This window comes from Vanellus vanellus (genome assembly GCF_965231255.1).
Source record: "Vanellus vanellus genome assembly, chromosome: 14".
In the NCBI taxonomy this organism is placed as follows: Eukaryota; Metazoa; Chordata; class Aves; order Charadriiformes; family Charadriidae; genus Vanellus; species Vanellus vanellus.
In genome coordinates, this window is record NC_138919.1 from 14,961,947 (window position 1) to 14,987,369 (window position 25,423).

At 39.3% G+C, this 25,423-nt stretch overlaps 1 protein-coding gene across 2 annotated transcripts in view; it reads right to left on the reverse strand.

Moving 5' to 3' along the window:
* The window catches only part of USP22 (ubiquitin specific peptidase 22), a 115,932-nt gene that overhangs the window by 32,833 nt on the left and 57,676 nt on the right, over positions 1 to 25,423 (reverse strand). For both annotated transcript variants that reach the window (XM_082490291.1, XM_082490292.1), the window contains 2 exons: positions 25,204 to 25,248; positions 20,185 to 20,286 (listed from right to left, as the gene is read on the reverse strand). In XM_082490291.1, the coding sequence (XP_082346417.1) occupies positions 20,185 to 20,286; positions 25,204 to 25,248 (147 nt within the window). The remainder of the gene's footprint in view (positions 1 to 20,184; positions 20,287 to 25,203; positions 25,249 to 25,423) is intronic.

The following is a 25,423-nucleotide window of genomic DNA, read 5'->3' on the forward strand; positions in this document are numbered from 1 at the left end:
GCATAGTTCTGCCAATGGGGTTAGCGGCAGCAATTTTTATCAAAAGATAATCCCTTTTGAAAGAAAGAAAAAATACTAATTGCTGAAAGCAACAGCACGCAGATATACGAAATGACAGGTCTACACAGGAAAAAGCACGACGTCCTGTGACACTAGTGGTGCTGGGAGTTACCAAAAGAAAAAAGAGCCATGCAGTTTTAGTGAATTTATTCCACATTGCTTCACTTGAAGCATTCTTTCTCAGTGGTGGCATGAAACCGACATGTAACCGCAGAAGCAGAAATACCGAGTCGAATGTATTAGAAAAGTTTTTTTCAGAGGTTTTTACAGAACATTTTTTACAAAATTACCAATAACACACTCGGGTATTAAATTATTTTGACAACAGTTTAAGAAAAAGCTACATAAATTTTTGCCGCGGCCAAGTTAAATGAAAAAATTTCAACGACATCATCTTGAAAACTAACTTAACAATTCAACGTCTCTACCACCAGCAAACACACAGCATGCAATCTGCCATAAAAGAAAAAATAATCAGGGCAACGGGGAGGAAAAAAAAGAAAGCGTTGAGCACAATCTGAGTTTTCAAAAATGCACAAGTTGTATTCTTTAAATTCAAACAGTTTTAGAGCTTTGCTTTAAAATTTGTAAAGAATTAATTTCTTTTCCTTTGTTTATTCCTAAAAGGTACAAGCAAACTGTTTGACCACATTAAGTTCGCATTTTAATAGGAAAATTTTGACATAAAATTCTCAAAAGTTATCTTGAAATTCACCCGAGTTCTGCCAACCATATTTGTACTCTTCCCACCACTTCTAAGATACGAGGCAAAAGCATGAATTTACTCCTTCAGTAATAAGCCACCATATTTATGTATTACGCCTTCTTTATATTGCAGAAAGGTATCGGGACAGAAACTGGAGGTTTTGTTTGGCTGATTTTTAAACACTGCAAAAATAACATTCAAAAATATCGTAGACCCCAAACAGCTGTGATGAAAACCACAGAAGGATGGAAAACATTTATGCGAGCTGGTACGCGGCTGAACTGCAATACCAGTCAGCGACTACGCTGTGATGCTTTGCTAGGAGGATGCCCACAGCAACCAGGAGGGCTTCGCTACGGGCTTTGGTTCCACTGCCCGTGAGAGGAACAAACACAGAATAGAAGTGTATGAAATGTTTGGGGATTTCCCCACCCCCTTTCACATATATTTCAAGAGTTAATAATAATGCCCACACAATATTCTGTTGGTTTTCAGGCCACATCAGCAGTACCACTTCAGGAAGATGTTGTAAGTTTAAGAAAAGAATTTAAGCAAAAAAGTTCTGCAAGTACAAACTTTGAAACATCTATAAAATTCAGAGTATGGTCAAAAGCTACTAAAACCAACCCTGGAATACGCTCTGCCTAGAAGCAAGTTAAAGGCTATACCCGCAGAGCAATGATTTCACGGCAAATTACATACTTGCACACAATTTGCTGTTCAAGTGGAATGAAGGTGGTCTCTCACGTCCCCAGGTCTGAGACCATACAGTCAGCAACAGCCTCGCGGGAGAACTTTCAGCTTTGCAGCGAGCCTCTTAGGCACTCATAGGTGGACTTGCAGTTTTACTGCTGGTGAGAGGACTCTTCAACAGACACCGAACAGAGTTCCTTTAATAAGTCAATAATCATCTTTGTGAGATGTTAAAGGTTGGGTTTTTTTATGATACACTTTTGACTGCTGGACCCCCCAAAGCCATTTAATAGTGGACCTGTGATATACTTTTGACTGCTGGACCCCCCAAAGCCATTTAATAGTGGACCTGTGAAATACCTACAATAGGAGTAAGCTACTGCAGTGCTGGTTAACGTAGCTTATGTTCAAGAAAAAGTCCGGACCAATGGCAAAACTATGCTGTCAATCCCAAAGTATTGCCAAAAAGGGTAAAGATTTAGGGGATACGAGAGGCAGAACTAACTCGATAAAGCAAATGCTAAAATAATACGAACCACTCAAGATGCTGAGAAGTTATAAACTGCCGAGCTACAAGCAAGACAAGAGACATTTGCAAGAGGCTAAGCTTGAAAACACTGCGCATCCCCACACTGAACCTTTCTCAGTTTTATATAACCACCAGGCTACAAAAAGACCCCTCGCTAAACAGAAGGTAGCAGGAAGGGAAAATGGATACGTGGCTTTGGAAGACTAGACTATAACAACTCGGTTAAATCAATGAAAAAGATGTGGCGAGACCCAGATACATAAAAATAATGAACAAACCACAAACGTGTTCCAGGAGACCTTATAACGGGAGCAAACCCAGCAACGTCACAACAGTGATGAGACCACCCCCTCCGAGCGGTGCTGAGCAGCAGCATCAGGGACACTAAGGCTGCAGCACCCGGGTTCTCACCACTGCATCTCCTCCTTTGGCCCTGACCCTCTCTCACCCGGCTCATCATCCCCTCGAATGCCCACTGAAACCGCCTTCCCCAGTCCTCGTGGGCTCCTCTCACCAGACGCATCCCACCCTGTCCTGCAGCCGATCTGCACAAGCAGGTTGCAAACGAGACTGCTTATTACTACCCTCTTCCTCAGTATTCAGGGATCCCCAGCAGATAAGTTGGAGCAACTGTTTGAATAAGAGCTCTCCAAACTGCTTCACTGATTCAGACTGGTTAATCAGTAATCACTAAGTCTTTTTTTAAGGAGAGTATTTTTCATGGGAACAGTTGGCAATTGATTACATGACATATCAAAGAAATTAAGATGAACACTCATGGCAATAATCTTTCCTCTTTTGGTTACTGCTGAACCAGGTGAAAATGTGCTTAAGTTCCCCTGTGCTTGTTTTTCTGACTTGGCTCCTTTTCTCCAGTAAGTCAAGGGTGCCAAGTTAGTCATAGCTCGTTTTGAATCCTTGTAAATCTCTTCTGAAACAAACCACCTTTCTTGGAGCTATACCACCACCACCCCCACCCTCCCTGCCCCCTCAAGCTGTTCAATTACCGAGAGGCACAACCCAGAGAACTTCAATCACTGTTTTGCTTTTACCGGACTTAAGCTAAGCCTTTTAAATCTCAAGTCAGAAGAGAGTTCTAGAGCAGTGTTTCTTATAAAAAGAGATTTGGGATACACGTTTTCAAATTTTCTAGATATGTTATATTCAATATTAATATTTTTCTATATTATTCCAATATCTAAAACTGCCTATTAAATATCTCATATATATACGTGTGTGTGTTGAATCCTGCAGTTCTGGGAGGTTGGGAGGATGACAGACTACATTTTATTTAGATGATATTGTTAAACAAATTTGGATCTCTTCTTCCTGTTTCAATTACAAACAAAATATTTTCCTTTGGCACTGACAAAAGTCCAATAAAACGCCCATTCCATCCAGAAGCCCTAACAGACACACACATGCATTCCTGTGCAGCTGGAAGACACATTCTTTAGTTTAAATATCTGACCTGCACACACATCATTTGGGGGAACCATAAGTTAAGTCTGTTCAGTAGACTACTGGGATTAGACCAGAAAGTAAATTTATCTGTATTTATTGCACTGCTTACCCTATCCAAACACACAAGAATGAGGTGGGTTTTTTTCCTTACCCATACTGACCTAAATGTTGGCATGTTTCCCCCCACCACCATCGCTTCTGGGAAACTAACACAAGAACCAAGGTGCATAAGGAAACTAATTTAAAACACGGAAGACCTGAAAATAAAATCAGTCAGTAAAAGACTATGAAGAACAACAACTGTTAATAGAACGAAAATAAGTTATAGGACTATTTTAGATACACTACATTATGCATTGCGCCATAAACTACAAGTTTACCCACCCCTATGCAAACAGAAAGGCAATTACATCAGAAAAGGCCTTCTGGAAGGAAAAAAACACCAAAAAAACCCACGTATCTTAGGAAAAAGAAATATTTGCATTCTAAATGAAAACTCATCTTTAACCTTCCAATTTCAGGCAAAAGGATTCTGAATCCCTGTATTTTTTCCATTACTACTGAAATAACAGATTGCTCAATTAAAAAAAAAAAGTTTGCTTGTATGTACAAAAGGAAACTCCTTGAGTTTGTTTCCAGTTGAAAATCCTGGAGTCCAGCTATAAAAGATGGTACACTGGGTAAAAGAAATATATGCCATGAATAGTACATGTATAGTAAAATCATTAACTGTTGAAAGAAACAGAAAATATTCGTCCTTGTACGTATCACCATGACCATAAGACAATGACTATTTAGACAGGTAAATCGCCCAAACCCAGAAAGTTCTCAGTTTTGGTATGTCACTGCTGTACAGAGTAAGTGGAATTCCTCCTCATTACTGATCTGTTTACCTACTTACACAACTTTACCCCGAGGTAAGATGTGTTGGTGAGGCCATTTAAACAAATTAACCAGACACAGTTTGCTCTATACCTGAGTAACTGACAAATCAAAAAACCCGGGAAATATATCCCGTGCACTGAATGCAAGTTGTGACCTTAACTAGATGCTCTGCCATTTACTCATTTTTCTTGCCGAGGGTGGTTTTGCTTTTAGAAAAGAGTCAGTTTCCCACCTTTCAGATTACCAAGTGGTTAAAAGAAAAAAAAAAAAAAAAAAAAAAATCAAAACACCACGTAAGCTCATATTTCCCAGCTTTGCTGTAAGAAAAAAAAAATCTCATGGTAAGTGTTACGACTTAAATGCAAGACTTAAAGGCATGCTCAAGTACTTCATTCGGGTTCACATGACAACTCAAAGTCTTTTTTTCGGTAATTTCTGGCATATTTGTGTGCAAGTGTGCAGTTCTGCAGTGACCTCAACGTTCAGAAGAGACTTTCCAGATTTATCCTTTTTTACGTTGTGTTAGGATTGCCATTCAAAACTCATTGGTTTTACTCTTTTTCTCCCTTAAAATATGCAAAAAAACCACGAAAGGTTACAGTAGGTAACAACCTACCGACACTGAATTCTCAGGATACATGCAGGACGACATTTGTAGCATCTGCTCAGCAGTAGAGACAAACATATTTTCTAGCATGTCTATGAGGACAATATAGTTCATCCACACACACCACAACGTTAAAAAAAAAAAGAAAAAAGTGCTGGTTCTGTACAGGCAAGATTAAGTAGTCCGGACCAAGTAACTGTGGTTGCATTCTTTATGCAACCAGATTTAGTGCCTGTGCACTGCATTCCCCAGTCCTTCTTGGAAGGCTCATTACCTCGGGCACAGCGCCACGCGAACATGTTCGTACTGTTTACAGACCCACGCTGACACTGCACACATTCATGCTGCTCTGAGCTTCAGCTGAATTTGCATTGACTCAGTGTGGCTCCAGACACCAATAATGTTTTTCCAGCGTTTAGTTTGTCCCCACCCCTCTCAGTTAACAGGGAATTGATTGCATTCACTATTTTTATTCAATAGCAGCAGTGACATCACCTAATACACACTTACAGAAGGGACAAACTACATCAAGATAATGCCAATGTAATTGGAAGACAGAACAATAATTCAAAAGCAACCTGTTAAATGGGAAACTATCTGAAATAAATTAAACTCAATAAAAACAATTGCGAAGTAAGACACAAGAAAAATTAAGTGGACGAACAAAACAAGGAGCGATGGCTGCAGCAACTCAACCTAAATGACTTAATACCGTGCTGTAGTTCTGAGACAAACAGGATTTTGAAACTTAAGAGGAATATGAGAAGGCCTGGGAGGTAATTAATTATTCCACCCTGGTGACAGGAAAACCTCAGCCGGATGATGTCTGGAACTGACCACCCATTTTAAAAGCGACCTATGCAAACTGGGGAGAAGTCAAGAATATGAGTGAAAATTTGCATGAAATTAATATTTGAGACTGGAGAAACAACTGAAGAACCCACTGGTTGAGTTAATTAATTAAAAAAGATAGTGCTGATGGAGGAACAGCCAGGCTGACAATTTTCAAGTATGTTACAGGCCACTGCAAAGAGGACTGTAATTAACTCTTGTGGCCTACCAAAGCTATAATAATAAAAAAAAAGACTGAGCTCACAAGAAGTGAAACTTAATTAGATATTAAAAATAATTGTCTCACAGTTAGAAAACATTGCAACAAGGGAGTTTGGGACTCCCAGTTGTTGGAGCGGTTCCAAAAGCAGCTCTGCCAGCCATCAGTACATCGACCCTGACTCAGAAGAGGTGTGTAACGCCCCCTCCGCTTTTTCATCCCATGACTGCTCACAGATCCAGATTAATATTACAGCGCGATACAAAACACAGCAACCGGCCTTGACGGGGAGGGGGAAGGTGAGGGCGTTTTCACACAACAGCTAAGCCCATCTAACAGCTCACCGACGCCAAAAGGGATGTTCCTCTCGCACGGGGTAGGCGTCTGCTCGACTCCGCGGCCAAACGGTTCACCTTGCCCGTCTGTCAGAAGAAAGCAGTCTCACCTTGAGGGGGTGAACTCATCACTTGCAAACAGTAATGAGTCTTTGACCCACGTGAGCAGGTTCACACGGCTCACTGCAGGTCGGGACAGAAGGGCCAGTGCCAGAATGAGGGAGGGATGCAGGAACTGTCGCTCTCTTTCCGAGAGAGCCAGCCCTCCTACCCCCTCCGCTGTAACAAACTTCCAGTGCAGGCAGTTGTCTAAAAGCCACAGGCTGGGGAGCAAAATAGCCATAGCCCTAATGCTGCTCTCCCTGTTCCTACCACGTGGTTCTGGAAACCAAAATTAACTGCCCTGCTGCCAGTCAGGAAGGGATGGAGAAGAGGTAATAGCTGCTGTTGGAATCAGGGCTGCTAACTATCCTCAGTGTCATTTTTAGACTACACAGGTATTCTGCATATGAGCTTTTCCGTTTGTGGCTCAATGCATCATTCATTCACTTTAGTAAAGCAAAAAAGAGTCACAGGACAACGCAAAGCGATCACCTGGATCTGGTATTTCAGCTTATCTCCTGTGTGTCAAGAAAAGTTTAAGTTTGCAGCTATCAGCAGTGCTATAAATCAATTCTGGAGGAGCTCTGCAGCATCCCTGTATCGTGCTGTACCTTCAATTAAAAGCAACTGCATAACATTTAAACAACATTGCACTTAAGGCTCAGCATAGGAGATACATATTTATAACTTATTTTAAAAAAGAATTTCTAGTAATGATATGGAAATAAATCAGCAATAGATGGAAATGAGATTTAAGTATGGTTACCCTTAACTTTGCCAGATTTGGGAGAAAAACGCACATCTCTAAGCAATGACGACCAAAGGCAGCTTTACTATGGATTCCTCCTCAGAGCAACAGATCGGCCTTTCCACACATGCTGCTCAGACATGTATTGTTGGAAGAACCTAAGGACAAGTGACAACCTTAGAGCAAACAGATCAAGCGAGTTACCAAGAGTAGGATCAAACACAAAAAGCATAGCACTTTATATTATTGCACAGATGAAACAAACCCCCCAAGCCAGACAACGATTCCTGAGTGTACACAGTGTGCCAACACACACAAAGTACTCTCTGTGCTATACGAACAACGTGTACATCTTTGAACCAATTCACAAACTAAGGACGCCAAAACAGGATCCATTTCACAGCCCAGAGGAGTCCCCATCCTGTGCCGTGGGGCGCACTCCCTATCGTTTCATCTGTCCGTAGATACTTTGTGAGTTCAGTGGTGTGCAAGCACCGTGTGCCCCTGACCCTCCAGAACAGTACCGACCCGTTACTCTTACTTTTATTTCTGTTTCTCCGGGCTTAAAGCACTTCAAACAAGGCAAGTGATCTCTTCTAACGGTGTGGGCAGGGTAAGGCAGGGTGTGAGGTTACAGCCTGTCATTTATTTTGCAGTAACTGTATGCTTGGGTTAAGACCAAGCACACAGACGAGGTAGGAGCACTTGACGTCTTTTTAAGTTCTCATCCTTCTGATTTGATGGTAATTGGCTCATGTGTGCACACCCTCAGCCTGGTAAAATGAGTCAGCATTCCTAAAATATCCGGCAATACAAACAAACAAACCTCTTAAGGTTAATTTTTCATATCCCCCATGTAAATAGAGAAGCTGTTTCAAGCAAGACAGGGACTGCAAGAATTTCTTCCCTGTGAATTTATAGTAAGAAACATGCTTCCAAAACAAAACAAAGTGAGTGGTTTTGACCAAACCACTGGAAAGTGCATTGAACCACTAAAATCACAGGAAACAGCTGTAGAAGATCTTGAGAAGTCACCTAGTCCATCCCTCTACCTCAAAGCAGAATTAACGCTATCTATATTATTCCTGACAAATGTTTCTCCGAATTGTTCTTAAAACTCTCCAGTGATGAGATCCTGCAGTATCCTCTGATACGTTTGTATTCTGAAGTGTTCCAGTGTCATCTCGGTAAATAAATTAATGCAGAGTTTAAGAACTGCAACAACATTTATATGGAAGATAAACATACGCTATGCTGGTAGTATTAGAGCTTCTGAATTAAAACATTTTTTTTTAATACTTCAAATAGCAATAGCTTTACAAAAGGTTCTAAAATGAGGTGGAAGACAACTTGTCCAAGATATTGCGGTATCACTGGTCTTCTCCACTAGAAATTTCTGTGCACCTGAGTGAGTATGGCCCAAGACGTTTTATTTCCCCATGTGCTTCCCCACAAGGAAGAAAAGATAACAGCCAGACAGAAGCCTTCTGCGGGCCAAATCTAGCTAATGTGTCCCCAGATCAATCACAGTTATTGTAAAAAGGAACAGGTCAGAATACAAGTAAAAACACTTCCTTTTAGACTAAATATTTTGCTGTATTGTAGCTGCCGAGCATGACAACAATCCTGACATGACCACACAAAGTTTCACATGGCAAGTCCACAAGGGCTGGGTTTCCCCCTAGGTAGGATTAAAAAAAAAGTATTCCAGAAGCAATTTATCCTGGCCAGGATGTGAAGTTGAATTGTTCTTCCTGTTAAAGCAATGGCTGCCTTGTATTATTAAGTGTAAAGAATAACCCGATTTAAAAAAAAAAAAAAAAAAGCCAGAGAAAGGACCTTTCATAAACTAAGGTGACATAGTTAAATCCACACTGAAAAACTGATTTTAAAATATTTATAAATGTAATAGGCATCCATACGAATTTACGGTCTCCCATAGCCGAGTTTAAGTTTAAAATAAACATGGGGTGGGAGGGGAAAAATGGGAGCTAAAGCCAAGGAACTCTGCAATATGCAAGATTAGTTTTGAACCTTTCGGTAAGTCACACAGCAGGAAGAGGACCCATAAGCACTCTGCAAATGAAGTTGTTCTGATTTTTTATTTCCCCCCTTCACCCCTCCAAGAATATGGAAAATGTCAGGTTTTATATCCATACTTGCTTATCTTCGGCATTTTTACTGACCATCTACATTGCAAAACTGTGCTTCTCTCTCAGGTGTCTCACGAAGAAACCAATGCATCATGTTCTCAAAACCAGAAAGCCATACAGCCTGTAATCATCCACGGCAATGACTGCTCTCCGATTCTCTCAGCTGAAATGAGTAAGACTGAAAAAGATAAAGTTCTGCAGCAGAACTTGTACCAAACTTCTCTGAATTCCTATCTTGGCATACCAAGACCCACTGAACAAATTTTGCCTCTTGTGCCTCAACCCAATCCAGTCTCTCTCAGGATCTCTCAGCAGTGAGCAAACACACTGGGGAACGCACACATACAGTCTGCACCTCCAATTTTCAGAACATGCAATAGTAGAAAACATCTTTCATATACGGCACTGGAAATAGTCACATAGTGCTTTGGTACTCAGTAATAGACTTGATTATCTGATGCCTGTAACGCATGAAGATCAATCGGCCGGAGCAGAAAGATGGACCGCGATGCACTCCGAGCACATGGCACATCCAGAGCCAGAGAAACAAAAAGGTGCCATTTCTGCACAGCAGAAAATACAACATGAAACGTCACATATAGGTACTGTGCAAAATGCCTTAGTTTAACAGGGAATCCAGACCCCTTACAACTGTGGTGCTCGTTGTACACTCAGACATACAGAGCTGAATGAATTTAAAGAAGTTGTATAAGGGTATGGAGAAACTCCTAAAGCAACCACATAACTGAAGTAAGAGCCGCCCTGTCTCATACCCTAAAAAGCAAAGTTCAAGACATTAAAGTTCTTATGAATCTGAGCATGAAAATAAAGATTAATCCGATAATTGCTGGAAGGTCAGGGAGAACAGATAGAAGACACCCAACATCAAAAAAGAACAGCAGTAGGCAAAGAACAGGAACCGCGTTTGTCAAAACAACTGCAGGATGGATACGGAACATCATGACAACTAGCCTTTAAAAGCTAGTTAAGTTATAGACCCTTCAAGGTATTTTTATATGGCAACTTGATGGCAAAGAAAAAAGCCTTTATACAAAATAAAATACTTCAAAAGGTGGCACAGAATAAAATATTCTCTTTGCCCTCCCCCAAAGCAGCCAAACTTAAAAGCTCAGTGAGATCTTGCACGATCTGCACAGAAGCATACGACTTACAGTGAGAATCCTGTGCAGATGGCATCTTTAGAGAACAAGAGGTACTCCCACTAAACTGACAAAATAAAATTCACACCCGCAGCCGTCCTTTCCCCCCAATATCACACCATATGCTGCCTACAAGTTTTTACCCTTCCTCAAAACAGATTTCACAAATTAATAACTTAAGGAGCAGGCTAACCGCCAGTGAAATTAAATGCATCCAAATATATTAATATGCACAAATTATTGTTGATGAATTGGCACAGAGCTATTCCAACAATCCACAACACACAAACCATGCCACATGCTGTTTATGCATATTCCTAGTTTCAGTATATACTGTATCTACCTTCTGTCCACACAAAGCCCAATTCGAGAAGCAGATATGAAAGAGCAGAATGGAAGGTCATAGTAAATATAATCCAAAAGTGATCCACAAAAGAACAAAACTGAGACGGAGATTACTGGCCTTGTTGAAAATGCCACGCTCTCTGTAACGAAACAGAGTTCATCAGGTTAAAATACAGTGGCAAATCAAACTTTGTTTCTTTGGTTTGGGTTGGATTTTCTTAATAGGAAGAAAAAGAACCTTCTTCATGCTGAGGGTGCGTCTCTACCCATGACAAGACGACAGACACATGTTAAGACTAATCAGCGTAGCTACACAGGCTAATTCTGAACTTCCTTATCTGGCTCTTAATTTAGAGACTATGAAAGTATCTTTGCATTGACTGCACCACCGTATGGCAAAAATACACCCTCCATTTCAAGAACGGCTTTGGTTTTCAGAGGATCGTTGCATAATATTGACAAAAAGGGCAACAGTCTGTAGCTTCACGTAGTGTGGTCAAAAAACCAAGAGACAAACCTGCTGACCTCAGGGTTTGCTGTCGAAGAAGGGTAAGGTCCGCTGCCTGTGCTGACACAGAAAGCCAAGCGCTTTTAGCACATCGGTTTTTCTGTAAGCATCCACTGTCGGGTTTTGTTTGGTTGGTTTTTTAAGCCAGTTAAACACTACTTTAAAGAAATGCCCTGATAAATTTTCTTCAATTTTAAACAACCAACCGAAAAATACTTTCTCTAAATAAAGGTATCTTGCTCAGAGGGCCACAATCAAGTTCTGGCTGTATATTGCTGTTGGGTTTTTCTTGATAAGAAACCTCTCATTCCCACAAAAACCTGTTCAAGCAGATGATTTACTGCATTTACTGCATTTTTCATGTTGAAAGCCTACTGTTTTGACTGCATATTGAAGTTATATAATGACTTAGTGAAGAATGTACAGCACAGGGAAAAAAAAAAATTAGCTACCATTAGAGAGAGACAGGTAGGACAAATAATTGAGTCAGCAAACATTTTACACTTGAAAGCTGAATCAGCATCTAGGAGAGGAAAAAAAGGTGCTTTTTTGTGCTGCTACCTAGCTGGATCCAAATGATGAAGTTTCACCTGAAGAAGTGCAGAACGCAATCTTAGAAAAGTCAATTTGAAACACTGTCTGTAAACTCAAAATTACATGTATGGATCAGTAACAACCATGGATCCACTTTAAAAAGTCCAGAGGAGGAAAATCAGGTTTGAGTTAGAAGTTTGGAACATGATCCAAGCCCTGGGCTAGGAACCCTGTCTTCCAAGGAATTTCACATTGTGAACACACACAGTGTATCTTCCTTTGTCTCAAATCCCAGGAGCCACCTAGAGTTACAAAATTAAAGTCTTCTCTAGACAAGTAATATGAATGGCAATTTTCCAAGACAGGGTAACAGAAGTATTCAACCCCGACTGCAATCTGCTTATTTCACATACAAGTGGTTGTAACATCCTACAGTCTGCCGGGGTTGTATTTGAGGTAAAGATCCCTGGAGATTAGAATTCAGGCTTCACGAACTTTGATGCTTATGTCAACATTTCTTCATCTGCAGTGTTTTATATTATTGCAGCTACACATGTGCCTATACATTGGTGTCTCTCTCTGCTTTTATTTTCCCACTAATAAAACACTCAAAACAAGCTTTGCAGGGAAGGAAAAGAAGTCAAACCATTCAAAAATTTTTATAGCTTTTTAAAGAATTCTAAAACCTGCATGAAAACCCACTACTCGCTCAGAGCAAATATATCCAAATCTTCTACGCAGCTTGCTATTCTGTTTTAAACTAAACTGCTCCCACATAAAGCCATGCAAATTAAAACCTTCAAGCAGACCCCTGAACCGAAGAATCTCCTCCAGAACACATTTAGCGCATCACTGCAAAAGCTGTTTCCAATGCCAACCTACCACCAAGCGCAAGCTTCAAGGTAACTTCTCAAAATTGTTTTTGACATTTTGTTAATTTTTACTGGAAATGAAGCAAAGGCATGGGATTTATTCTGTACACAGATATTGCAAAAAGCAACCTCAAAGTGTCATATTTTTAAGAGCTGATAAGAATACTCCTGATCTACAAAGGTTAGGTCTGGTGGTTTCCTCAACAATCCATACATTACTGCAAGAAGATCAACCAAAAATACCAGGAGGCCTAACAAGGGCCAGAACTACCCATGGATTTCCTTGAATATATAATTTGATTTTCCCAGCTATCCCACTACTACTGCCTGATACTCCCTGGAGAAAAGATGTTAACTGGTTTATACTTCAGCTTGTTACAGCATGGACTTAAAAGCAGGACTAAACCCTTCGGGGAAAAAAGTTCTTTGAGAAGGGAATCTGAATCCTTCATTCATCAATCTTTACAAGCTGAAAACCATGCCCTGCAAGTTTCAACTATTCCTCAATCATCGAGCAAAAGACAGGCAAACATTGTGAATCAGTTACTTCCAAAGAGCTTTTTTTTCCTCTTGGGGAGGGGGACTGTGTGTAAAGGCTGAAAAGGAAGAGCCGTGAACTTTGAGGTTCTCCATATGCGCTACAGCAGGAACAGTAAATGGCATAAGCCAAAAAGGTCATTTAGATTTCAGGCTTACTACCAATTGATTTCAAAAAAAGAAGTAAATACATAAATATAAGATACCTCTCCTATGAGGACAGGCTGAGAGAGTTGGGGCTGTTCTGTCTGGAGAAGAGAAGACTTTGGGGCCACCTTATTGCGGCCTTCCAGTACCTAAAGGGCCTACAGGAGAGCTGGGGAGAGACATTTTACAAGGGAATGTAGTGTTAGAATGAGGGGTAACAGTTTTAAACTGGAAGAGGGTAGATCTAAGTTAAATATTAGGAAGAAATTTTTCACTTTAAGGGTGGTAAGGCACTGGCCCAGGTTGCCCAGAGAGGTTGTTGAGGCCCCATCCCTGGAGGTGTTCAAGGCCAGGTTGGACAGGGCTTGGAGCAACCTGGGCTGGTGGGAGGTGTCCCTGCCCATGGCAGGGGGGTTGGAACTCTATGATCTTCAAGATCCCTTCCAACCTATACCATTCTGTGATTCCATGATTTTAGAATCCTCAAAGACAAGATGGAATTCACATAATTATGTAGTATTTACTAAAAAAATATTAAGCTAAATATGCAACAATATAGGCCACACTATCACTGATGCCAGCTTCTTAAAGAATTTGTCTTCTTCACATGAGAACCTAAAAAGCTTGAAAAGTTAGTTTTCCGTTTAAAATTGACTTCCTGGCTTACTCTAATTTCAAGCCTTACTAAGGAGACAACCCAAGAGCAGTTAATCTTTGCTGGCTTTACTGTAGACAAACGAAATGACAGCTCAGATGCAGCGTGGCTTGCTGTCGGCAAAAGGAGGTTCCCCTTTTCTCCCAGCCACGCACCCCGTTCCTGTGCCGTCCCCTCCTCATGCCAGCTTTGTACCTGTGTCAGAGCCTTTGCCAAACTGTTGGGTGTGGTGACACAGGAGAACATGGCTCTTGCAAAACCACCACCACCACCCACCAAAAAGGACGATGTTTTGTGCCAGGTTAATGAACTGAGCAGACTCTGCAGCCAGCCTGACAGCACAAGGGTGAATGCCCAGGAGAGAGTTTGGTTCTCGTAATGCTCATTAGAGTACGACCCTATAAAACCATGACACGAAGTGAAAACAAACAGGGCAACTCATACTGAAAGACATCAACTTATGTTCTTTCTGAAAGAGGACCTAAAATTCAATCAAATATTGAGGTAGTAAGAGCAGACACCCCCCCCATTCCTCAGTGAAGCTAGCCTGGGATCAAATAAGCATTCTGAAGAAGTACTGTAAATTAGTAAACTCTTCAAAATGTGAAGGTTAGATGACTGACTTTTCTATTACAAAGGTTCTGCAACAAAAGTTTGCTCACTCCAAGCAAGTAAACACTGCAGGGACTTCAGTGATACTGTGGTCATCCCTAAGCTGACCCAGGAGCAATTAAATCATAGATAGCTCAATGACTGCTGTGACGATAAACCATACCGAGTGACGTACAGCAGTGATGTATACTGCTTTCTGGCATTAGCTTTGGAAAACTAGGTGACGTGCTCTTAAGACAACAATCAATAGACAAAAAGACTACTGAAATATCAAATCTGGGATTTCTTTTTGCCATGTCTTTTGCAGATGAAAGTTTTATATTTTATATTGCTAAAGAGGTAAACTTCGAAAGCCTAGCAAGACTTTCTGAAAGCAAATCTCTACAAACCTCAGCAAGTAAATCACAGAAGAATCTACAATTCTGAAAAGATTCAGGCCCCTCAAGTTTTCCTTGAAATTCCCTGGGAGCTTTGAGAGGAAAGGGTTTTTTAATTTATTTTTACTATCAGGTTTATCAATTTTAGACCTAGGAAAAATATTACCCAACTCAGTCCAACGGTCAGAGCTCACGACAAGGTAAAACAGGAATAGAAGGATCTCTCTGATAGAAGGGTAGCGTTTTTTTTATTTTACTAATCCAACTTTTTAGGAAACAGATTTCCAACCAGAAATTCTAATTATGAAGTTAGAGGAAGAATTCTAATTATGAAGTCACAGAGGAAACAGTCACCTGAGTAATCTTAAAGGTGGTTTTCCTTTCCTTCATCACACAGAAGTCTGAAAAAAATTGAAGAATCAAAAAGACTTCTATTCTAGGTGCACTTTGTGTGGTCACGATTTCAAATATAAAAGTATTACTGCTTACAAATCAATAACTTTTAAATGTAAGTTACAGCTAGAAATGTGGTGCTGTACCAAACCACGTTTTTCATTCTGCTTTTCCATTTGCACTACCTTAAGTAGCATTCAACTAGAAAAAGTACACCAGAAAGCTGGGGCATTCCCAAAAAACTTCCAAGCACTAATGCAGTCTTCAACACCTTCAAGTTACTGCTACTTCTAACCAGAAGCAGACGTGCCCCTGGTAGCTTGTCTAGAGAACCAGAAGTATTTCCAGGCCACCGTTCCTCTTCCCTTGCCACCTTTACGTGGGAGCTCTGCCGCAATATTTATTCCGCTCATGCTGCTCTCCGTCACATCACACCGCTTAGCCTCGCACAGCTGCAAAAACCACCTGCTACTCCCATGTAGCTCTTGTTTTTTGCCACCTCCCCCACACCTCATCATTCTCTCTGAAAAGGATTTGCTCATTCCCCGATAAAGGCTACCCCCTCTGCCTTTTTGAAGGCTGCGAATGGGAATCCCAGGTGGCTCCCGCTAATTACCCCTGTGCCTTGGGAGTCTAATTCCTCCCATTGTTAATATACCAATCTTTAGCCACAAAGTCACTTCATATGCTAATCAGAGACCAGCTGATCCCAAGCTAATACTCCATGTTCCCGGGAGAGCTGATCTGCTGGGGGTATCAATGACAGCAGAGCAAGACGAGGTTTGGAAAATAGTTCCCCAAAGGTACTGTATTACTTTCACTTTTAGTGCAACCCCATGATAAAAAAAACCGCTTGTGAACTTGGTGCTTGGTCACCACCCTCTTGCTGAGGGCCGCCTCCTCACAGGCCAGAAGAGACTGAAAAAATTAGATTTTCCTTTTACGCTGTTAGAATCTATTTTAGTAATTGCTAAATCTTGTCTAATTTTCCATAGACAAGTTTTGGTGTGTATAGAATGCTTGAAACACCAGCATCAACCCAAAATCAAGACGAGCACTTCTATCAACAGAAATATTCTATGAATTGAATAGTTTAGGCCATGATTCCGTACTGCTGCTGAGAACAACGTAACAATAACTTAGGAAATGTCTACTTTCCACTCACCCTCTGCATTCCCGCAATACGCCAACCCTTCAGCCTGATCTAGATCTGAAAACAGCTGTACCAGCACAATGAAAAGGGCAGCATCTGGGGCACGAGGTCTGAGAATGTTTTGAGCTGATACTGCTATCAAAGAGCAGATGGTTTTGCTCCGAGTAGACCATACGCTTTTCTTGAATGTCTTGAAATACAGAAACACCATCAACATTTCAAGTCTGTTAGGACATCAGAATATGAAATGTCCCACATGAAAGCCACACTACACGAGGATTTTTCATCATGGCTTCTTGCACGTAGACAGCTCAACGTTTCCACCTGGTTCACAGTGTGTTCCAAGTCACTCTGAAGGTGTTTATGTGCAACATTGGGAACAGCCCTTTGTTTATATCCCAGAAAGGCAGGAATCGGCACAGGTTCTATACCCTGTAGCAGTGCCTGATGCAACTTTTCACTTGAAGAGCAATTTGCTCAATGGCAAAATAGTGCTTCAAGCAAAGTTACCTAACCTATCTTCTTACTAGCTGGAAAAGGATCTATGAGATGGAAACACACCTTTTAATAAGAGAGCCAAGCAAAATTTATGGGGTTTAGTTGAGGTTTTTTTGTTTTGTTGGGTTTTGGGATTTGGTTATTATTTCTTGGGGGAGGTGTGTGTGGGGGGTGTTGCTTTTTTTTTTTTTTTTTTAAAGGATGTGAACAGGAAGTTCCTTCTTCAATGGGTTTCAAATTGTCATGTAAGTAAAAACATCATTTCACTTCGCTAAATCAGAAGCTAGTTTTGCACAGTATTTCTTCTAAAAACTACCAGTTCAATCCTCCATTATAACACATTCATTTCATGACTGAGTATTCTTCAGATTTAATTCATGGTGTCAATGAAAGACAAATGATCCTGCAGCTGTATAAAAGTTCAAAGAGCTCAAAAAGTACCAGACACATCCAGCTGTTTCAGAAGCATCATGCGACTGCTAAAAATCTGGAATAAAAAAAATCCCTTTAGGTACAAGAAGGTTCTGCCATAGAGTAAAACATTCACCTAGATGAGTGTCATGCAAATAATATAGATGTAAGAGGAAACGACAACAAAATATATTTTACCACTTAAATGTGTTCTAGATATGAACATCAAGTTTAATGTATTTTATTATTAGAGCTCAAAATCACATGCAAGGCCTTCCCATACAAATTAAATTTATCATTTCAAGGCCATGCCTGTCCAGGTTTCAGAGTATTGTCCCACCTACTTTAGTTATAATACTAGTACGCTTGTCTCGCACAAATGCTGAAACAGGCACGGGCACAGTAACCACTCGAGAAGGTCACTGCAGAGCAGTTAAACACGCTGTCTCCCAACTGACATCGGTGTATCTCTGGAGGTAAGACAGAAAGCAGCGAACACCCAGTGCCTTCCTCTTAAAACAGCTTTGCAGAAAGCATTTTATACCTAAAAGGCAGCTGGTTATGCTTTAACAGACTCTTTTGTAAACAGAACTGATCAACAGATGTGCAGTGCTTATTGTAGATGGTTACCAACATCATCTCCATTTTCAGAATCAATAAAACTGGACATTACGCCTATTCTCTGAGCCATTTACCTACCTCAGAAGAGAAACTGGATTCACTATATCTGCTATGGGATTGATAAAAACTTCATGTCAAAAGAATTGAGTATTAGAAAAAGAGAGAAATGGGAATGTCCAGATAATTGCAGCATTTCAGTCTGCATATAGGCTCTTCACTGATCTGAAACTGCAAACAGACAAGTCAATGTGAGGAAAGTGAAGGGAAAAAGCCTCTGAAGCAGATATATATTTAGCAGCAGGTTAGATGGAGAGAAAAGGCTCAAGGACAATGGCAGGTCTTTTCTTCCTTCAGCTAAACCCCCAATGTATTTTTGTGAAAGAAAGCTAGTCTTCTGCTTTTAACTGTAGCCCAAAACTGCATTATGTCTCCTGGGTGCTTTGATTTTTTTCTCTTTCTAAATCTCAGCACATAGACAGCTCCAGGGCTCAGTAGGAGAAATTATTAAAAGCATGCCTGCAGAAGTAAAGAGATCAGTCATTTCCCTTATCCCCTGTGTTTCATGAGCGCTCCCCCGCCCATGCAGCGTTGTACGAGATTTCATGCAACCAGACATGTCCTTTTTTAAACAGACTGAAAAATTTAAAATCCTTTAAGAGTAGGCATAGCATTCCTTCAAATTGGAAAGGGAAACACAGAAACATGCTTCAATTCTTCAGAAAGGTCACATTCACCTTCAAAATTCTATCAAACTTTTTCCCCCCTGCACAGTTCTGTGAAGGAATTTGGAAGTCTTTACAAAATATACTGGATTTCATAAAACACAAAAGGCCAGTGTGAACATGATGCAAGCAATCTTTGCCTAGTTATTTTTTCCTAGGCTGCTTGAAGTTTCTAAAGTCCAGATGTTTTTCCAACAGTCTTTCCTGTTCCACTATTGCAAATGCATAGGTCCCTTCTTTAGAATTACCATTATATACATCCTTACGTTCTTGTCCTGGTACATTTCAACTTACTACAACTTACTCTGTGCTTCTCAGTCCATTCTTTCAAATAAATATACATGTATTTTGGATTAGAAACACAACATTAGAAAGTTTTAGCAATTACGTTCAGTGTATTTTGATAAAAGCAAATATGTGCTGAAAGTGTGACGCATTCTCATAAAACAGTAAGTAGCTTAAAAATTAGGAAAAAACTTTTTAAACCGTTTCCTACTTCCAATGTCTATAGCTACATCACTAATCTTGTACCGTCACCGTTAAAGTGTTACTGTGCATTTAGAAGTATAGGAAAATGCCCAATAATCTTCATTAGAGCTTTTCAGGAAGCTGGTTATAAACGCCCTACTCTGCCAACCTAAAGACAGCAGAAAAAAATTGGAAAGCATTGTTCATTTTCATCACCCTTACCCAAATACTCTCCAGCCGTAAGCAGATACGCCCACATTTCAGAGTTCTTTGCTCCAGACTACTGAACTCTAAACATTAAACATTTGATATGCATTTCAAAACTGCTATTTGACACACACTGGAGAATAAATTACATCTTTTCAGAGTCAATATGAAATTAAGAGACCCTATTTAGAGTTTAGAACATGAAGCAGAAAGACATCACTGTGCTTATTCTGTCTGCTAAAAACAGCTTTACCAATAGGCTGCCATAGTTAAGGATACATCTGAACTACAGGATTTCCCTTCAAACACCTGCATGGGATCTCCGATGAAGACAGAGTTGAGATAACATCACTGGTTTCTGCTAAAGTCTTTAAATGCATATTGTCAAAACAAAAAGTTCTGTTTTGTAGCTGTTACACAGATGAATCATCATTAGTACCTGAAGGGACAAAGTAGATATCCTTCTACAGGGAGAAAAAGGTAGTGCAAAATAAGTTTATTTTGTTATCCTAAGGGTTAAGGAAATTGATTACAATTACCTCAGGGTGCAAATGTTTATGGAAAACCATCACAAAATTTTGATCATACAAGTGGCTGAGAAACAGCTTTGGAAAGGATCTCTAGAACTTACCTATGGTGCAGTTTGTGGTTATTTTTCTCCGCTTGGGGTTGTGTCGTAGCAATTCTAACTCTCGTTTGGTTGGCTCCCATGTTGAATACTTCTCTCCAATGCCTAAGCAGACGAAAAGAAAGTTTCAGGAAGTTGTTTAGTAAAACAATTAAAAACTTTGTTCAAGTAAAAACTTTCATCGTACTGTCCATTAAGTTAGATTTAGTCTAAGTACAACTACAAGAGACTGATTTCTTTTTACCCTTCCCCCCCCAAAATATTGTTTAGAAAAATATCAACCAATCTTCCAACAAATAAGAACTAAAGAAAGAACTTCTTCACTTAAAAAGAGTATCTAGCCCAAATAAATTTTCCATTATTGAATTATAATCCCCCTTTAGTTAAAAAGAAATTCCAGCACAAGATTAAATCCACTATTACTCAGAAATGCATTTCTTTGTGCTCAGAGGAGGTGCGCTCAAATGACAGAACCACCATATGATTTTAGGAGAAGATACAGGATAACCAAGAAACCTCATCACCTAACTTTGACGAGTTATTAAATAAATCAAAACTGACCCAACTTAATGGACAGATACAGGCTTAATCTTTACAGATAAACAGAAAAATTAAGTAATCCCATATACTAAACACAGTTACTACATGTCTTAGGATATACTATTACAGAGTGACCTCTCCTTATAACCACTGATGTAGGACCGGGTATTAGCAAGTTCTAAACATTCACTTTACTGACATATTTAATATTTCCTAAAAATGCAATTAGCAGTAGGTTTAAACATAACCCTCCCCCCACCAACCAACCCAAACTGTGCAAATACTTAACTACCCTTTCTCATGAGCTGCAGCTAAAATCTGTCATTATTTCTTTAAACATCAACACTATTTCCAATACATTTCTTTTGTTCACAGGAAAGCCCAGTAGAAAAGAGTCAAGTAAGCAGCACAGAGAATAGAGCTGAAGTAAGTACAGAGTTGTGTTCCGTGTAAATCTGATACAAGAAAAACACAACAGTGAAGACTCGTGTGCTGATCAGCCAAGTACTGCTGCAGCATTCTACGCAGCACAGAGAAATTACTATGCAAGTTCAATTATAGCAAGTCACAAAAGCATCTTGGTATTAAAACTAAAGAATAATAAGATGACAAGCAACGTATTCTAAAACTGAGGATTAAAGTCAATTAAGAGTTATTTTTCAGAATGCATGGAGCAGAAACAGTGCTGTGCTACAGAAAATAAATTATAAATCATACATATGAAAAGGAGAGTAGAAAATATAGCTACAGGCTTACACATTCTGCATAATATACATTAAATTTTAATAGCTCTTTGATCTTCATTTTCAGAAATAGCTATGCTTGTCAGAAGCTACCCACCCAAAAATGTTCAATTTATAGTTACTACTGACCCTCCAGGTTCTAGTAATAAAAGGTCTCATTTTCAGATTTTGGAGGACTAGAAAATTCTTATTTACATGGATGCAACCATCACTCACTTTATTTGATTCAACAGATTATGCAAGAAGCATAAGAAAGAATACCAGAATCATATAGTCCCTTTCCTTTATCCAAGGTTCAGCATCAAGCTACACACCCAGGAAAACAGAAAAGGAAACTAATTACTGGGTAACAGATTGATGAGATAAAACAGCTGCAATGCTTTGAATACACTATACAGTATGCATAGGCAAATGAATGAAGCAACTTTAGAGACGCACATATGGACAGTTCACATATGACAGAACATTGGCTTGCAACAAGTTTTATATTGGATGTCTTCAGCAACCCTTCTCATATTTGTAATACTCCCTTAGGAATTTATATAAATTGATTTGTGAAAAAGCTCAAAATAATTTTCAACACCGTGTTAGAACCAGCTATTGCACTGGCCAGCTGTAGACTTGAAGTCTTGCACTTGAGTTCACTGTAGTTTAAACATGGCCAAATACACTTCGTATAATCTGACAATGGGATGAAATCTCATAATAAAATAAAAAAGCCCCAACCTCGGATATGTTTAAATCCTGGTTTAAATGAGATGTAACAAAATTCACACCTGGAAACACATGTGCGCTCAACTTTAGGCATGCAATAGTGCCACGTATGTCAGTGGGACTATTCATATATATTTATATATATCTATATATAATTATATAGCTTAAATGCTCATAGAGGATGCGGACCAAAGCATTTCACAAGAGTAACTCTTCAAGTAAAGTTAAACATGACAGGCTGGATTACTTTGCAGGATTCTGGGTGAATCAAATATTCTTTAATTAAAAAGAAATCAAACCAAACAGAAAACCATGTACAGTTAATGCCACAACAAACACAGAGCAAAACAGACAGAAAACTTTCTTAAAGAAGCCTTTCATTAGAAAGAGCACAAGTTAAGTGAAGGACAGAAATTAAAGAGTGTTCTGTTCCAGCTACAGAATTTAACAAGAATATCGAGGTTTTATTACTCTTGAAAATTTGGAAAAAAAAAAAGATAGAACCATTTATTAGGAATAGTTTGGTGTTTAAAAAAAAAAAAAAAAAAAAACACACAAACAAAAAAAACCCCTATAAACAAAACCCAAAACCCAACAACAACAAAACACACAAAGAAGGAAAAAGATTTAATAAAAGGTTTAATAACACCCACAAACATGCCAAAAACTCCAGTATAAACTACCTTAAACAAAGATTTGCAAAACATGCACAGGTTACCATTTACAATTAAAGGAAAGTAGCGTTATAGGAGTGAAAATTCATCATTTTAAAAATGATGCAATAAAGTAGCCAGAGATTCAAGTCAGCATGTGAAAACTCCATCCAAGAATTAATTTTATTATGTAAAGTACACAAATTGTCATTTTTCAGAGACTTTATCAAGGACACACGGACAAGTGAAGGAAAAGGCAATGAAGGCTCTAGTTTATAAAAGTCACAATTTTGCAGGTAATAATTAATATAGATTGTTTACTTTGCTATACTTCAGCAAATCCCCCTTTTTCCCCTCCCAAAAATCCAAACATTAATTAGAATGAAGGGCTCCGTGTATTCTCACCTCCTTCGTTATTAAAGAATATTCAATACCATAGAAAAAAAAAAAAATATGGTAGAGTTGCAACTTGTTCAGAGTTATATCACATAACCCTGAACTACAGCTGAACATGGGAACTAAGAGTTAATATTACAAAAGTATGAAATGAATCTCATTATATTTGGGGTTTTTCTTAAAGTTTTTTTTCCAGGCATCATGTTGTTATGTGAGCATCTAGTAGAGTATATACTAATACCCTTAAAGTACTGTGGATAGAAGCTTCAAAATATACAACTTTGACACTTCAATTTTTAAGCCAATCTCAGTTTTTGCAATCTGGATTCACTTCTTAAGTTCTTTAAGTTGGCCATACTATCTGAGGTAAACTCACTCTCTGGTAGAAATACAAAACCAAGACACTGAGTTGGGCTTTGTACTAATCTTGACATTCAGTTTGGAGGAAGACGGGTTTCTTCCCCTTTTTACTTTATAATCTTCCAGATAACATGAGTCACTATGGGAAGGGGGGGGGGCAGATTGAAGCAATGGAAAAAGAAGGAAAAAAGACGACATAATTCTTCATTATTTCTCCCATGTATCTCCCTTTCTCATTCCTTAGATAAATTTTCAGGGAAACACACATCGCTTCACAATGAAAAGCCATAAAACAAAAGATTCTATGCCATGACTTTAAAGAAAAAGAACATCTATACTGTGTACTCCAGTAATTTAAAGTGTATTGTTGTCTATTCCTTCATTTTATATCTTCATTGGTCATTACAGATTTGTTCTCCAGGGACAGGAGATGCAATGTTCATGTTAAATATATACGAATGCATGTTTACACGATTTAATATGTTGCTCATTAGTCAGATAACCAGTACAGAGAGGGTTTTCCTGCCCAGCAGTTACTCTCAAGTGATTCTTCCCTTCACTGCACAACTTTGTGGTCCAAGACAAGAAGATGAACAATCTCGTAGCTGTAATTACCCTAGAATATAAGCTATAGCAGCCGGACATCCAAGGAGGAAAAACTGGCTGCATCTTGGTCCAGAAGGCACAAATATCATTTTAAGAAGCAACATATTTAAGAAGTTGCTCTTGGAGTTTACACGTTCAAAGATAAGGAATTGGGGGGCCTTCCTCCTCGACAGCATCATGAAGAAGGGTTATGTTGTTGAAGTTGATTAATTTGGTGCCCAAAACAACACAGTTTAGAAAGGTCTGAAAGAGTTTTCAGAAGAGGTGCATAGGCTAAATGAGAGGTTTAAAAACACGTTTCCATTTTGCCTTGCTTTGAAAACCAGTGCTTTGAGCTAAAGCGTTTTAAGCTGTATTTTCTTGTTCTAGGACTCACTGGCAATCTCACTATCCTCCTTTCCTCTGACTCAATTCCCTCCAAATGGGGAATAAGCAGAAAGTAGAATGGGTTCTGTAGTAGGAACTAAGTAAAAGCGGCTATAATTTTGAAACACCATGAGAAAAGCTCTAGTTAATACGACGTTAGCTGCTATTTTTAAAATTGGAAATGAGGTTAAGAATGGTTTGAAGTCATATCAGCCCTGACTAAGGCTGTCACATTGAAACAGGATGCCGTGGATTCAGTAAGAGACATTACTAGACAGAAGTCATCTGTCTTCAAATACAGACTTTCCCACTTTAAGAAAACATACCCCCTAGAGGCCACTGGAAATGGACGATGACAAGCTTTTATAACTGATGCTTAAAACTACTCAGTTAAAGGTAAATGCTACTTCCTTTCCTTTCCAAAAAAAGGAGAAAAGGTTCGTTTTAGAGTAGTTCTATCAAGGAAAGGGCATATGAAATCAAGTCTGCTGTAGTTATTCAATCATTGGAACATATCCAAGCAAGAGGAAAACAATTTGCACGATAAAACTGGCATTCTTAACTGTGATTCATGTCTAAAATGGCAGGATAATCAGCAAAGGGACGCTTGTTAGTGAAGTGCGTCGCCAGCCCACGCCTCTTACCTGTCATTGTACACTGGTAGTGAGAAACCACTGTTGGGGTGAAGGCTAAAAAAGAAAAAATTAGGGAAAGCAAACTGAATAAAACAAATGTGTGTACATATATTTGTGTGTAAATATTTCTACATAGATACTGCGTGTGTACCATGAAAGCACAGGTGTGTAAGTAAGCTGGCACGTTCTATTAAAAAAAATAAAAAAATAAAAAAATATCACACACAAG